At 49.4% G+C, this 14,652-nt stretch overlaps 1 protein-coding gene across 2 annotated transcripts in view; it reads left to right on the top strand.

Annotated features, from left to right (window-relative positions):
* Positions 1-756: 756 nt before the first annotated feature.
* The window catches only part of SRPX (sushi repeat containing protein X-linked), a 93,788-nt gene continuing 79,892 nt past the window's right edge, over positions 757-14,652 (top strand). Inside the window, exon 1 of one of the 2 annotated variants that reach the window (XM_074360017.1) lies at positions 757-989. In XM_074360017.1, coding sequence (XP_074216118.1) covers positions 899-989 — 91 coding nt within the window. In that variant the 5' untranslated portion in view covers positions 757-898. The remainder of the gene's footprint in view (positions 990-14,652) is intronic. The other variant, XM_074360018.1, reaches the window with a different exon arrangement.

Below are 14,652 nucleotides of genomic sequence, written 5' to 3'. Positions count from 1 at the left end.
CAGGGGTGGTTGCGAACAATCCAGGAAATGGGGAAATCTGGTTGCAAAACTACAACAGCTGGATTCACGAGGCTCTGGGTGAGACAGGGAGCTTTCTGTGCCTTGTACTCGCCCATCAGCCGACCCTGGAAAGAGTACCTCAAGCCCCATCCCAAACCGCAGTGCAGCCAGCACGCACCAGGGCCAGCCCTCGAGTCATTCCTTTACAAAAGAGAAACCAAAAAGCCGCAGCCTGAACGTTGGCGCCTCCAGAACCACACACCTAAATTCAAATCGCCGCTCTGCCCGTAACCGTGGTGAACCTGGGCAAGTTTCTGAGCGTCGTTTCTTCTTGGATAAGATGGGCATAATAACACCGAACTAGGGGCGCGGTCGTGAGGGTCAAAGCCGCGAACTTGGCCGTTAATAGCCTGCTGCGGTGGGCCACTCTGGACGCCCTCGGTTGTCCCTTCTCTTTCTGTACGACTCACGTAGCGTTCTGCACAGATGGCATGGTGCTAGGGGCCCGGGATCTGGGAGGTGGTTGGGCCACCAGTGTGTATATTCGGGGTGAAAGGGCGCGCAACTGGGGACCAGAAAGTTACTTTATGATAATCCAGTTTGCCAGGGCACGCCCCTGGCGCGCTCAGGCCCCGAGGGGTCAGCCCCGCTTCCAGAAGAGACGCTGGCACAAAAGGAGGGGGGGTGGGTCGGGGCCCCAGCCGCGCCAGCGCTCCGGGGAGGCGGAGGAAGGAGGGCCGGCCCCAGGCGGGAGGGAGAGAGACAGACACGAGAGGAGGAGTTTTCCAGCTCGGCCTCCGCTGGTCCGCGGCGCAGCCCCTGGGTCTGGTCGGTCTCCTCCCACCCACGAGAAGCGCGCCGCGCAGCCGAGCCGAGCCGTGCGCAGCGCCGGCGCGCCATGGGGAGCCCCGCACTCCGGCCCGCGCTGCTGCTGCTGCCGCTGCTGCTGCTGCTGCTGCTGCGAGTACCCCCGAGCCGCGGCTTCCCAGGTAGGGCCGGGGGCGGGGAGGCCTCCCCTGTCGGGCGCCGGGGACCCTCGGCTCGGGCCGGAGGGCGGTGCGGGGGGCGCCCTTTGTCTGCGCGGAGCTGGTCTCTCGCCGCCCCGGGGACGGGGGGACGCGGAACGGGGCTCGCGTCCGGGCACCGGGAGGGGAGAGCGACTGTCAGTCCATGGCCGGCGCCGTGAGCCCGAGGACCCTCTGCGCCTGGGGTTCCAGGGGGTCAGTCAAACCCACGTTGGCGCTGGAGGCGACGAAAGAAGTTTGGCCGCGGGCTACTTTCTCACCCCCCGGAGTTTTGCCTCTCACACGGTTGCTGGCTCGCGGCCGGGGCCCAGGGGGCTGGCAGCTGGTCCTGGAAGGAGCCCCTACTCCCTCCGACTGAGGTCCCAGGCCACCCCAGAAGCTGCAGGGCACAAGCCACGGTAGAGGACGCTTGTGGACGGCACGGGCGGGCCTCTCCCGCATTCCCCAACCCCCTCTGCTGGGGATTCCGAGAAAGTCTGTACCTCTGGGAGAGAGGTGCATGAGGAGAGTGGTGACATGTGGCAAGCGCTGGGTTTGCCCCAGCGCAGGAGGACTACACTTGCGGGCTCTGCTAGACAGGGGGTGTGGCTTCTTGTTGCTGGAGGGAGTGGCCTATAGCATCCAAGGGGACCTTGGTGTTTATTAGGGCTTTCCTGGTGTTGACAGAACCTTCTTTGGAGATGCCTTTTAAAAAGCTCCAGCTAACTCCCTCATCCCTTAAGTTAGTAAAGAACTTCAGAGGATCAAGGCAACATGGCTGCACCCCTGTCGCCCCAGAAAGGAGAAGAAATCCATGGCACATTTTAATTCAGTGTTAATGAGAAAGTGGGTGACATGGACTATAGGGCGGGCACATACCTGGCTCTACTTTCGACACTCTGGGCAATTTAAACCTGGAATCTGAGAAACGAACCTACCGAGTTTTGGGTGAAGGGTGGCGAGAGAGGGTGTGTGTCCCAGATAGCCTGCTTGGGAGATGTAGGGGTGGCTGCTGGAAATTCTCTGCACGTCCCACAGATGAATGAATGAATCAAACAAACAGGTAAACTGATAAACGGGAACATTTATGTTTTGAGCTTGACTCTTGTAAATTTTAAGCTGTTTGGTAGGAACTGATTCAGGGCAAAGTGGAAAGGAGACTTATTCTCTGTGCCAGGCAAATGCCATTCCCCTGTTCTCCAGGTGTGTTCATGCCCCACCCCAGCAAGAGTCAGGTTAAGATGAACCCGGAAGGGAGGGGAAGTCAGTACTGGACCAGGAGCAGAGGGAGAAGTTAAGAAACTAGAGGCAGCCTTTCATTCTGAACTGGGAGGCAAGGCGTCTCTAAGCTGCCTGTACATCTGGTGTAGCCTTTCTCAGCCAAGGGGCCTCTTCCCTTTTTTCATCTGACCTCCCTCCCCTCCCTCACCCTGCCCTCTGCTCTCCTTCCCTCAGCTTCTACCCTTATACAGCAGAGCTTGCTGCCAGGGCCCAGGCACCCACAGAATCATGGGTTTCCACTTTGGGCGCTCCCTAGTCTGCGTCTTTTGGGAACTGGCCCTGGCTGGCTTGGCTTCCTCCACCAGCCAGCAGGCTGCCCCCAACTTGGCACATCCCAATGGGGTCTTTCAGGAAATGTGCTCTCCTGGGGCTGTTGATTCCAAAGGAAGGGATTTCAGTCCAAGCCAGAGGTTTTGGAAGGCTGGGGAGGGGAGACTCTCTAGGCCTGTGGGTCCCGAGGCAGATCATGTCAGCTGAGTTCACCCGATGTGCTTGGTGACAGATTTTGAAGATCATTTCAGACTCCGTCTCTTAGCAAGGGGACATCATGTCCCTAGTAAGAGAGCAGGTGTAAGAGGCCTGGAATCGGGAACCTCTGAAAGAGGGAGATGGATATCTAGGGCCCCATCAGCCCCCCAATTGTATAACCATCTGAGATTTAATAGAGAATCTGCCCGAGACAGAGTAAATCATTCCCATTCTCACTCCTGGAAGGTCTCTGGAGTCCTTCCATCTTTGAATTTGATGCAGCTTTTCTGGCTTTCTGATTTATTCCTTGCAGCCTAGCAAAGACTCAGTGTCTATAAAACCCCACATGAAATGTATGGAAAGTTCATAGCAAAGTTGTCTGTTGGATTGTGTTTGCATGCCTGCAAGATAGGATTTCTTACTCTGTTTCTGTTCTTTCTGAGATGTAATTGACACATATTAGTTTCAGGTGTACAATGTAATGATTTGATATTTGTTTGCATCACACAGTGATGACTGCAGTAAGTCTAGTTACAATCCCTGTATATAGTTACAAAAATTTTTCTTTTTCTTGTGATGAGGACTTTTAAGATCTACTCTTAAAACAGTATTATTAACGATAGTCACCATGCTGTACATTACATCCCGTGACTTATTTATTTTAAAGCTGGAACTTTATACATTTTGACCTCCTTCACCCATTTTGACCACTCCCCACTGCCTCTCCCCTCTGGCAACCACCAGTCTACTCTCTGTATGTATGAGCTTAGGTTTTATTTGTTTCATTTTTTACATTCCGCATATGAGTGAGATCATATGGTATTTGTCTTTCTGTGACTTATTTCACTTAGCATAATGCCCTCAAGGTCCATCCATGTTGTCACACATGGCAACATTCCATTCTTTTTTATGGCTGGATAATGTTCCATTGTATGTATATACCACATCTTTATCCATTCATCTATTAATGGACGTTTAGATTGTTTCCATATCTGGGCTATTGTGAATAATGCTGCAGTAAACGTGGGGATGCAGATACCTCTGTGAGATCCTGTTTCCGTTTCTTTTGGATAAATACCCAGAAGAGGGATTGCTGGATCATATGGTGGTTGTATTTTTAATATTTTGAGGCGCCTCCATACTGTTTTCCACAGTGGCTGCACCGATTTGCATTCCCACCAACAGTGCACGAGGGTTCCCTTTTCTCCATAACACCGCCAACACTTGTTTCTTGTCTTTTGGATAATCACCATTCTGACAGGTGGAGGCGATACCTCATTTGGTTTTGCTTTGCATTTCCATTTTATTCTGTTCTTAAATGAACTCTTGAAACCTCATTTACATCTGAGATTTTGGAGGTTCACTCCACCTCCTTCTGTAAGCAAGGCTGAAGACGGAGAGTGAGCTCCGTAAATCTGACACCTGGAGAAACCTGGTGGAGCTGTGTGCTCTCGCCAGTCAGGAAAACCGAGTGAGGTTTGCTAAAAGCCTAACCAGACCACACCAGCCAAAGCAGCCTTTTAAAATGCCACATTTGGAGATAAGTATTAGGAACGGAACACCTGGCTCAGGATATACAATTAAAGTCACATCAGGAGCAGGTGAGGCTAGACATTTCTATTTGGGTTTAAAACACCTAATCAGCTGACAAAATTCCTCTGCATTTGAAAGGAGACTGCCGGGGAGAGCAGGACATTTTCACGTGGCGTTTTCTTTACTGATAACACCTTCCGTACAGTATACTGCTGTTACTGCTTCTCATTTCCCAGATTTGTGAGCTGAAAGAGACACCAGAAACCATCTCTAAAGCACTGTCTTCAAACCTTCCCACCTCATCCATCCTCACATCGTGAATGAAATCTTGCCCTTCTCTTTTCAATGATTTCTATAACATTCTCACTTTTAGTCTCTCTTATAATGACTCGTTCTACTTTCTCTGGTGAGATACTGGTCTTTTAAGTACAATTCTACTTTAGTACTAGGGCTTTGTGTGTGTGGGTTTTTTAAATGGAGGTACTGGGGAATTGAACCCAGGACCTCATGCATGCTAAGCACACACTCTACCACTGAGCCATACCCTCCCCCGCTTTAGTACTGTTATGATTGCATTACTCTCCTACTCAGAAACGTAGAACAACCGCTCCCTGCCCTCTCTCAAGTGAACTAGAAAGTTTGCTGTTTTCGGGGGACTGTACAATTTGCTTGCGGCCTGATTTTCCAGTCCTTCTTTCCTGGCTTCCTAAAATCTGGCCAAAGTAGACCCCCTGTTTTTATAGACCTGGAGTCACATTTGGCCTCTTCTGGGTGATTACTGCTTCCTGTACCTGGAATGCTTGCCCCCAGCCACCTGTCTGTCCAAATTCTGCCCACCGTCCAGCAACACCCCCACTTTGATGAAACTGCTCCTTCATCCTTTGAATGGGAAGCTTCTGCCTTCCTTTAAACACCCACAGTGTTTCATCTCTCTCGTGCTATTTATCAGGCACGCCATACATTACAATAAGTAATGCTTCCTTTGCCCTTCTCTCAGATTCTGAGCTGGTGAAGGCAGGGCATGGCTCTGTCTCAGCCCCCTTTGTCTTTCCCATGGTGCCTCGCCCAGGCTCTGGAGCCAAGTAGATATTTGTGCTTATTGAGTTAGCAGTTCCCTATAATTCAGCTGATGGACCACTGGCCGAAGGAGCTGAGAGAAACGTGTGTGCAGGTCAACAGGGCTTGTGCCACAGTGAATCCGCATACATGGGGTGATGCCTTGCTGGCTGTCAAGTTTGATTTTAAATCCACAAACGCCCTCCCTTTAAGGAATAACCTTCTCTGTTGGGGGCTGTAAGATGAGAGACGGACTGCAGCCATGAGCTGGAGTTTGCATTTACTATTTTCGTTGGCTGCTTTGCTGCAGCCCCTTCCAAAGCGGTTGAATGGTTTCCTTAATAAACTCAAACGTGTGTGCTACATCAATTCCCCTTTCAGAGAATGCAGCTCAGATGGGTCATTGAAAGTGAAGATTGAGTTGCAACAGAACAAGATTGACTCTTGCCTGGTTGTAACTTAGTATGAAATGGTAGCTGCCAAATGATGATCAACACACAGGTGAAATTCGTTTCCAAAATTGCATTGTGACTAATCACCTCACCTGAGTTCCAGTTCGTAAGGAATTTCTCAAGCCAGCCCCTTAGTTCTTGATTGTGTCATTTGTTGATGGTAGGCTTTTATAGGCCGTTGTTTTATGGGTAATTGTTTATGGGGTCTTTTAAGATTTTTTCTCTTGGATACTTGAATTTAGCTCTGAAATAGAATCAGTTTTTGCCTTGTTTCATGGAACCTGGGCTCTACCCAGAGATTGTCTTTTTCATGGACACAGGAGGATGGAGTGCTGAGGACACCAGGATGAAAAAGGTAGGGAATTCCTTCTGTCAGTAGCTTTCTGTCTCATGAGGAAATAGACACCAGGTTATCTAAGGTGGTAAATGTTATATAACACAGATGGGTTGACAGGCCCTGGGACCACAGAGAGGAGCCTTGCAGGGACATGGCCTGGAGGTCGAAGAATGATGTTGATAGATACTGGTGCCAGTGTTAGTGACACTCCAGGCCCAAGGAAGGTTAACTTAGGGGGTCCCTGGGCTTCCTTCTCTAAGAACATTTTGAAATTGGAAACCAAAATCTGGGTAGGTGTTCTTTTTCTGGGGGAGAAGGCCCGATCCTAATTCAAAACCACTACTCACTGGGTCATCTTCATGAGTTATCTGAGAAAATGTGCACTTAATGCATGGGCACAAAAGTCCACACAGAAAGTCAGACGAGATTGCCGGAGTAGGGAGACTTTGAACCAATGACCACGTGGCCTCCTGCATTACAACCAGTGGTACAATTTCCCATTCTCCTCATTTAAGAAGTGACCCCAAACAGAGCAGTCATAATCATAGGTTGTAATTACCTTCAGGTCTGGGCTGACTACTTGTTGGAGCCCTCACTTAGCACAGTGTCTGGGACTTGGGGCACGAGCTTTCGTCAATATTTGTGGGTTGATTGAATGAAGTAACTGTGACAGGAAATCAACAATTCGATTTCAAATAGCCCTGCAGGATTTAACCAGAATTTCCAAGATGCTGATCCCCAAAGAAAAAGAAATGCGTGAGAGCAAAATATCAGACGAAATTTGCAGGACTCTGAACAAAAGATTCGTTTGGACAGGCAACAATCGGGGCATAGTTCATCACTGAAGCTTTTAAATTTCACATCACCTTAGGATGCTATTCTAGGAGACTTAGAAACTGGAGGGAATTGGAGTGAGGGGCAGGATTTTCAGATAAAGATTTAAGGATAAAGCTTGTGCGTGAGAAAAGTCAGCAGGAGGTTTGCTAAGCTCCCAAGTTGTCCAGATGATAATTGCTTGCACCTGGGTCTTAAGGGTGCCCGGCGCACTCTGGCCTCAGAAATCTCTGGAACACTGCTTCCCGAGCCGAGTGATTCACTCACCCGTAATCCTTAGCTCATACTGGATGCCTCTTTATGCATTGTTCTCCAGGGAGAAGATAAATGTGCTTGGACACAGTGGCTTGGATTATCTGAAAGGTTTGGGGTTGTAAATTGAGTATATTGGTTTTAAAACTTTTTTTATGAGTAATAGTCAGACAGATCCAAACATAGAATTTGGGGGCGGACTTTTTGCCTTAGCCTTGAAAGATGGTTGCACGTTTCTTTGGCCCTGCTCCTACAGTGACCCATGTGTCCCAGTGTGATGGGTCCCATGTTGTTTTCCCCTGTTGTCACTGGCTCTTTGTAGTGTCTGTCCACTTGTGCCTGACGAGCATCCATCTCTTCAATGCCCATCACACCCAGGACCCTCTGCTGGATGACTCGGGCTGCCACTTACTGTGTGGGTGGCTGAGGTGAATGACCCTATAACTGGCAAGTATGTGACTGATTCAAGGATGTTAAAAAACACTGGTTAAATTAGGGCCACAGGGCGAGGATTGAGCGAAGGTTTAGCAGGCCCATTGAGGAGTGGCGAGGAAGTGGTGGCGTGGCCACATCCCCGACCTTCTGAGACTCTGCCCCCAGTGTGGCCGTTCGGTATAGGAACTCTGACAGACTTGTTGCCACTGACTCAGCATTTGTCAGACAAAGGCTTCAATCCCTTTATGTATCCAATGTTATAAATCCTGTTTCCACTTAGATTTTTAACTCAGCTTTCCAAAAAGTAGGATCACACTGTTTCACCCTTAGCGACTCATGGACCAACGTCCCCAGCCACATGGGCAGACACTAGGGTCTCATTCATTTTGTGTCCTCATGGCCAAGCAGGGAGCCCGGCTCTTGGGGGGTCTGTGAGATGAAATCTCCAGGGGAGCACGCCTCCAGATGGGGCTGCACTGCTGACTGGATGTCTCAGGCTCCATCTGGATTTGCACAAGGGTCTCTTGTCCACATCCAGGCTCCCTGGCCTGGGCCTCCTAATTCATGTGGAATCTCAGATTGAGAGGGCACCCAAGACGGAACTCCCCACGTCTTAGTGAGGAGCCTCTGAGGTTCAGTGAGTTGGAGAGATTTGTCTGGGGTCACACAGGGAGTGAGAAGCAGAGCAAGGTTTAGAACTCCGTCTGGTGACTCCAGGATTCCCTTTTCCTCTATTACAGGCAGGTACTAAATTCAGCTTTTGAGTGGCCGCTACAAGTTAGGCACCGGGCCGGGCCCCGGGGACTGGCAGGTACCACAGGCGCTCCCTGAGCCCCGGCCTCGTGAATTTCTGCCCAGTCGTTCTTGTCAGTGTCGGCTGCAGCCTCAGAGTCTCACACCTGGGGCTGCTTGTGTGTTCCTCACCGGTTCTGAGAAGTCGCTGCCTCAAGGCCAGTCTTTACCCCTTCTTGTCGAGGTCCCAAGGGCTCCCTCTCTATGCCACTTGTTTTGAGCTCCCTAATGGATATGTCATAATATTTTTAACAGCTTTATTGTGATTTAATCCACATACCATACTGCTTACCCATTTAAACCAGTGCAGTGATTTTTAATGTCTTCTAGAGTTGTGTGTCCACCACAATTTAGAACATTTTCATTACCCACACCCCTTAGCCATTACTCCCCACCTCTTCTCCATAGCCCTAGGCAACCGCTGAAGTATTTTATGTCCATATACATTTTTCTATTTTTAACATCCCACATAAATGGAATCACACACTATTTGTCTTTTTGTGTCTGACTTCTTTCGCTTAGCATGCTTTCAAGATTCATCCATGTTGTAGCAGGTGTCAGAACTTGACTCCTTTTTATGGCCGAACTATATTCCATTGTATGCATAGACCACATTTTATCCATTTCATCAGTTGATGGACACTTGAGCGGTTTCCACTTTTTGGTTATTATGAGTAATTCTGCAATGAATATTCATATACAAGTTTCTGTGTGCACATATGTTTTCATTTTTCTTGGGTAGATACCTGGGAGTGGGCTGGCTGGGTCATATGGTAACTATGTTTAACCATTTGAAGGACTGCCAGACTGTTTTCCAAAGTGACTGTACCCTTTTACATTCCCACCAGTAGTGTGCAATGGTTCCGATTTCTCTCCATCTTCATCAGCTCTTAATATTATCTATTTTTTTGGTTAAGTGATGTTATTATACCTAAGTTCCTTAGCAGCTTTCACGCAAGGGTTGCGTGAAAAAGCAGTGTCTGCGCTGCCAACTGTGGCAACAGACTGGCACGAGTCACCTAAGGATGGCTGCCACCCACTCACTCACTGCTGGCTGTGGGGCACCGCTGGTGCATAAGGTGCTCTGGACAGATTAGAAGAAGGTGCTCTGCAGGGAACTAAATATCTTGTAATAAGCCATAATGGAAAAGGATGTGAAAAAGAATATGTATAACTGAATCACTTTGCTGTACACCAGAAACTAACACAATAGTATAAATCAACTATACTTCAATAAAAAAAAAAGAAAGAAAAAGAAAAAGGTGCTCTGTCTAGGCATGTGTAATGCTATGGGCACAATGCTCGGTCTGGGACAGATGTGCTAATTAGGAAAAGGACAGAGGCAGGACTTGAGACTTAAAGAGTGGAGGGCAGTGCAGTTTGAGACCTGCTTGCCCATTGGGTGGGTGTGACAGTGGGGGCTGTGGTGTAGACAGCTCCCTAAACAGCCAGATACATGCATGGCGATCTTGGATGTCAGGAGCTCAGCCCCCGATGGGACAGAGCCGTGGGCCCCATGTTCTTCGACAGCTTGCGACTATCAAAAAGGAAACAGAACAAAATGCTGTGCTTGCATGTTGGTGATGTCCTCGCCTGCTTGAATCCTTGCGTCACCTGAGAGCAGAGTAAGCAAGTCAGAAGCTCAGGCCCCACTCCAGACCTATCAAATCAGCATGTACATTTTAATGAGATCCCTCCAATGATTCTTCTTCCTTTTTTTTTTAAATGGAGGTACTGGGGATTGAGCCCAGGACCTCGTGCATGCTAAGCATGTGCTCTACCACTGAGCTATACTCTCCCCCCAAAGGTCCTTATAGACAGTGAAATTGAGAAGGATGGGTCTGCTGGATGAGTTCAGCCCTCTGCCAAGACAGGGCAGCTGGCCTGTTTATAACGGCCCCTCCTCTCTCCCTTCTCCTCTTGGCTTTGCCTTTATCATCGCATCCTCTAGACTTCCTTTCCTAAGTCCCCGACATTCCTGAGATAAGCATGTTCAGCCTTTCGTTTTCTGATCCCTCTTCTAACTCAAAAACAAACCCTACCCTTCGGGGGGCCCTTGACTTCATCTCCTTCGAAGTCCTCCTGCCTGGAGTGCAGCTCCTGCCTAGCCTGACCTCCAGCAGCAACAGCGCAGCACGGCTTGGTCCATGGCTAATGGGGTCCTTGCTGGCTTTGCCCTGCAGCTCAGCTTAGCTTAGACATAACTTCGGCTCTTTAAGAAAGGCCACATGAGTGTGATTAGGGCCGCTCCTGCCTCTCTTGCAAGACCTGGTCCTGGGGTTGAGAATTTCTGCAACTGACCAACCCTTAAAGACACAGGGGCTACGCATCTTTGCACAGAAACCGATGCAGCTGGGGTTAGGGAGGAAGCAGCACCTTGGAGGATGGGTGACATTGACACCAGTGGGGAAGTCGGGAAAGTACACTCTGCCCCTCATGTAAACCCCCGCAAAGTCCTCGAACTGGGCAAGTCAGGAAGACTGAACTCTTAGCACTAAAAGGGGGCCTCCCACTGTTTCACGGGTTTGAATGGGTAAGTGGTTCCCAGCCCAGCGATGGTATTTGGACAGGCTGAATTAGGATGATGGAGGAGTCTGATGAAAGGAGGTTTCCCTGACCCCCTACCTCTATGTGTTCTGCTTTGGCAGATCTGGGATGCGGACCGGTCATCTAGGTCAGGAGTCTGCAAACTAAGTCTGGGCAGGCTGAATAGGACCGCACCACTTGGTTTTGAATGACCAGTGAACTAAGAATGGTGTTTAAATTTTAAAGTGGTTGAAAAAAATCAAAAGGAGAATAATATTTCATAACACGTGACAATTATATGAAATTCAAATATCGGTGTCATTGGAACGCAGCCATCTCATTCATTTGGATGTTTTCTGTGGCTGCTTGGTGATCAGTGGAAGAGTTGGGCGGCCGTGACAGAGACCACATGGCCTGCAAAGCTGTAAGTACTTACTCTCTGGCCCTTTACAGAAAAATCTGGCCAACCCCTTAACCAGGGCCTTGCTGCTTAGAGTCAGCCTTCCCTGGGAGCTTTACAGAATATAGAAATCAGACCTTTGAAGTCAGAACCTACCTTTAATAAGATCCCTAGGTGTTTGGGGCTGCTTCTCCATCACCATGAAGCTCAGCTCAGGACTCATCTTGGCCTTAGTCAGGGGGTCTTTTAAGATGTCCAGGCCAGCATGCTGTGACTAGCGCTGTACACCATACTGGTCTTCACCTGACAGATAAAAGATAACTGGCTGTCTCATTCCCCATGTTTGAGGCTTGGTAACCACCTGATATCTTAGCCCGTCTAGAAACCAGGACCCTATCTCATTTTCACCAATTCTTGGCCAAGGCCTGGTGTCCTAATCCAAAGCTGGAGGCAGACTGGCCTTGGCTACCTGCCGACAGACTTCCTGGATGCTGCCTGGATTTCTGGGCCACAGGCTCTGGGCCCTCCCAATCTGCCTCCCTGCCAGCATCCTGCTATAAGGTATGGCCCGCCATCCTCCACTGCCTCTTACCCTAGATCGCTGCTGAGGGCTTGACTAGGACATCTGTCTTCTGCTGGTGGCTGTTCCTTCAGGAGCCTGTGATCTTTCTGCTGGTCAGGACCATCCCTACTGGAACATTTTCCAAAAGTGGCTTTCTTAAAGTGCTGCTTCTCAGAGAGATTCCTAGATGTCCTAGGGCAGCAGAAGGCATGGTAAATAAGTGGAGAAGTGTTGTGTTCCACAGGTTTCTTCACTGCAGGCCAGCTCAGGGGCGTTGATCCACTACTGTCATTGTTACTCTCTGGGAGAGAACAAATAGTGAGGACCGCGGAATCTCAGATTGTGGTCCCCAGACCAGCAGCAGCAGCAGCACTGGCACACTTATTAGATACATCCATTCTCAGGCCCCACCCCAGAGGTGCTGAATCAGAAGCTGGGCGTGGGGGAAGGTGGGCCCAGCAACCATTTGAACAAACCCTCCAGGTGCTTCTGATGCCTGCCCAGGTGTGAGAACCGTTGGTGTGGACCTTTCTAAGTTGTTTTCTCACAGCATCTCAATAGATAAGTATTTCACATTTGTTATCTTTAAAGGGAACTGTGTTTTTGGTTTTAGGACAGACATTTGGGAAAATGACATTGAATTGCCTGCAGCATTTCCTGGTGGCAGTGACCACTGCAGACCTAAGGGAAAAAAAGAAACCTTTGGGGAGCGCCGTCTGTCCCACATCTGGTCTGCTAGGCAGTGCTATGCATATTTGATTAAAAGAAGTTTCCTCCAGTTGAAAGCCACCAACGTTTGGCTGTTGCAAACGTGTTCTTTGAAATGTTTTTGTGGATTAAAACGTGAAGAAAGCTGGGGACAGCTATTGGAATATATTCTCTCTTCCTCTGAACCTTTCCTCCTTTCAGAATACACTTTCATCAGAAAAACTTCCTCATGCAAATCCCAAGTCCATCTTTCCAGGCCAGTCAGGTCCAAATGGCTTTTGCGGGTGCCCATGCACACAGCGAGTGGCCCTCTTCCTGTCCGTGGGAAAGCCTCAGGAAGCTTCTGGATCTGAGGAGATGGTTTGTCCCCGGGCAGTGCCTCTCAGCCCTGGCAGCTGAGCGTTCCTTCTCAGAGCTCAGTTCACTCCCTCTTGTTCCAGAACTTTCTCCTTTGCTATCAAGGCCAGTGGTATCACAGCCTTGGGCCCGCAGTTGAACAGTTTTCATTCTTTGCCATCAGAGAGTCTGTAAGTGCTGTGTTATCACTGAGTCTGAAAATCCCAGTGAGAGTGATTTTCACTTGAGGGTGAGGTGAGAGGAGTCGCCGCGTTCTCTTCCCAGACCTTTGATCTCTCTTTGTTTAAATGGTGGTGAGGCCTCAAGACCTCACGAGCTGATGTGGATGGGCGGGTTCTTGATTTGGTTTTGCCTTCTGAACAGAATTGTAAAGATGCAAAATCACCTCATTTGCCAGGCGACAGAGGTGATTTGATGCCGGCTCCACCCCCGAAGTGTGAATATGGAGCAGGAGAGAGCTCAGATCCAGCTCAGCATCTCCCTGAGCCAGCGCTTCGATCTGGAACCTTCTGCTGCAGCCTCCCTCCTTTCTTGGATTTTGACTGTGTCTCAGTTGACCTCCGTGGAGGAGGAGGACAGTTGAGCCTTTGGAAGACCATATGCTGTTGCTTTTGTTCCGCTGTCTGGTTTTACTTTACAGGCCAGGCCTTTCTGGGGTCTGCCTGTGGCAAATGCCAACAGCCAGGCTCCAGGCCCCCAGGAATGCCCGTTGAGGGGAACCGGGGTTGGCATTAGTTACATGCCCGTCTTTTTTTTCCTGTTTCTCCTCTCTTCCAGCTTTAGGCAGTGGGCCTAAAATTAAACAATGGAAGGAGACTAAACTGAAAAAAAAAATATTATTTTCCCTTGGATGAGAGTAACGCTTTCATTTATAAAGTTAGCCTTTTCATTTGCTTTTCGTTAGCTGTGTAAAATATGGCCACAATTAAAATTTCACAAGCCACGTGCTGTCTTAATTGTCTCTGCTAATTAAAGGCAGAGTGCCTGGGGACCGCAGGGACTGTCAGCTTTGCCAAAAGGGATCCCTTCGGGGTCTGGTGCAGAAGAGTTGGAATAGAAGAAGGACCGTTCTGTCAGGTGAAGCAGCTGCAGCGGCAAGGCCGCCCTGAGAGCTCTTGCCTGGCCGGGGCCACACTGTAGTCAGCGCCCCACCTGACCGCTAGTCTTTTTTTCCCCTGGGTGAAATAAAGCCTCAGTGGGGCAAGAAATAACATAAAGCCGATGTTGGGGTGCAAGAGAGGGAGGAAGGGGCCCCAGCAGGATGGAGCTGCGGTTGCCCAGCAAACAGCACAGTGATTGCTTTCCCTCCCTTCTCCGTCTCTCTTTCCCCGTCAGTCTCGTGCTTCCTGGGGCTCCTTCCGGATGAACTACTTGTACCGCATGTGAGAGTCTCCTTCGGGGGCATTCACACGAACAGTGGCTAAGCAGGAACCTAACCCAAGATTCTAGCTTTCAATTCAAAGTTCTTTCTGCTGCTGAGTTGATTCCTGCCAAACAGAGCTCTCCAGGTTAGCTGGTGAACTGTAAGGCAGAACTCTATGGGGAAGGTGGGGGACTGCTTCAGGTATCTCTTGCTGTGTAAGAAACCATCCTAAAGCTTAGTGGCTGAAAACAGCGGCTCCGATTTATTCGTTCCCCGTCCTATAGTTTGGGCA

This window comes from Camelus bactrianus, chromosome X, assembly GCF_048773025.1.
Source record: "Camelus bactrianus isolate YW-2024 breed Bactrian camel chromosome X, ASM4877302v1, whole genome shotgun sequence".
NCBI lineage: Eukaryota > Metazoa > Chordata > Mammalia > Artiodactyla > Camelidae > Camelus > Camelus bactrianus.
The sequence above is the reverse complement of the archived record's forward strand: the minus strand, read 5'-3'. Positions and strand labels throughout refer to the sequence as shown.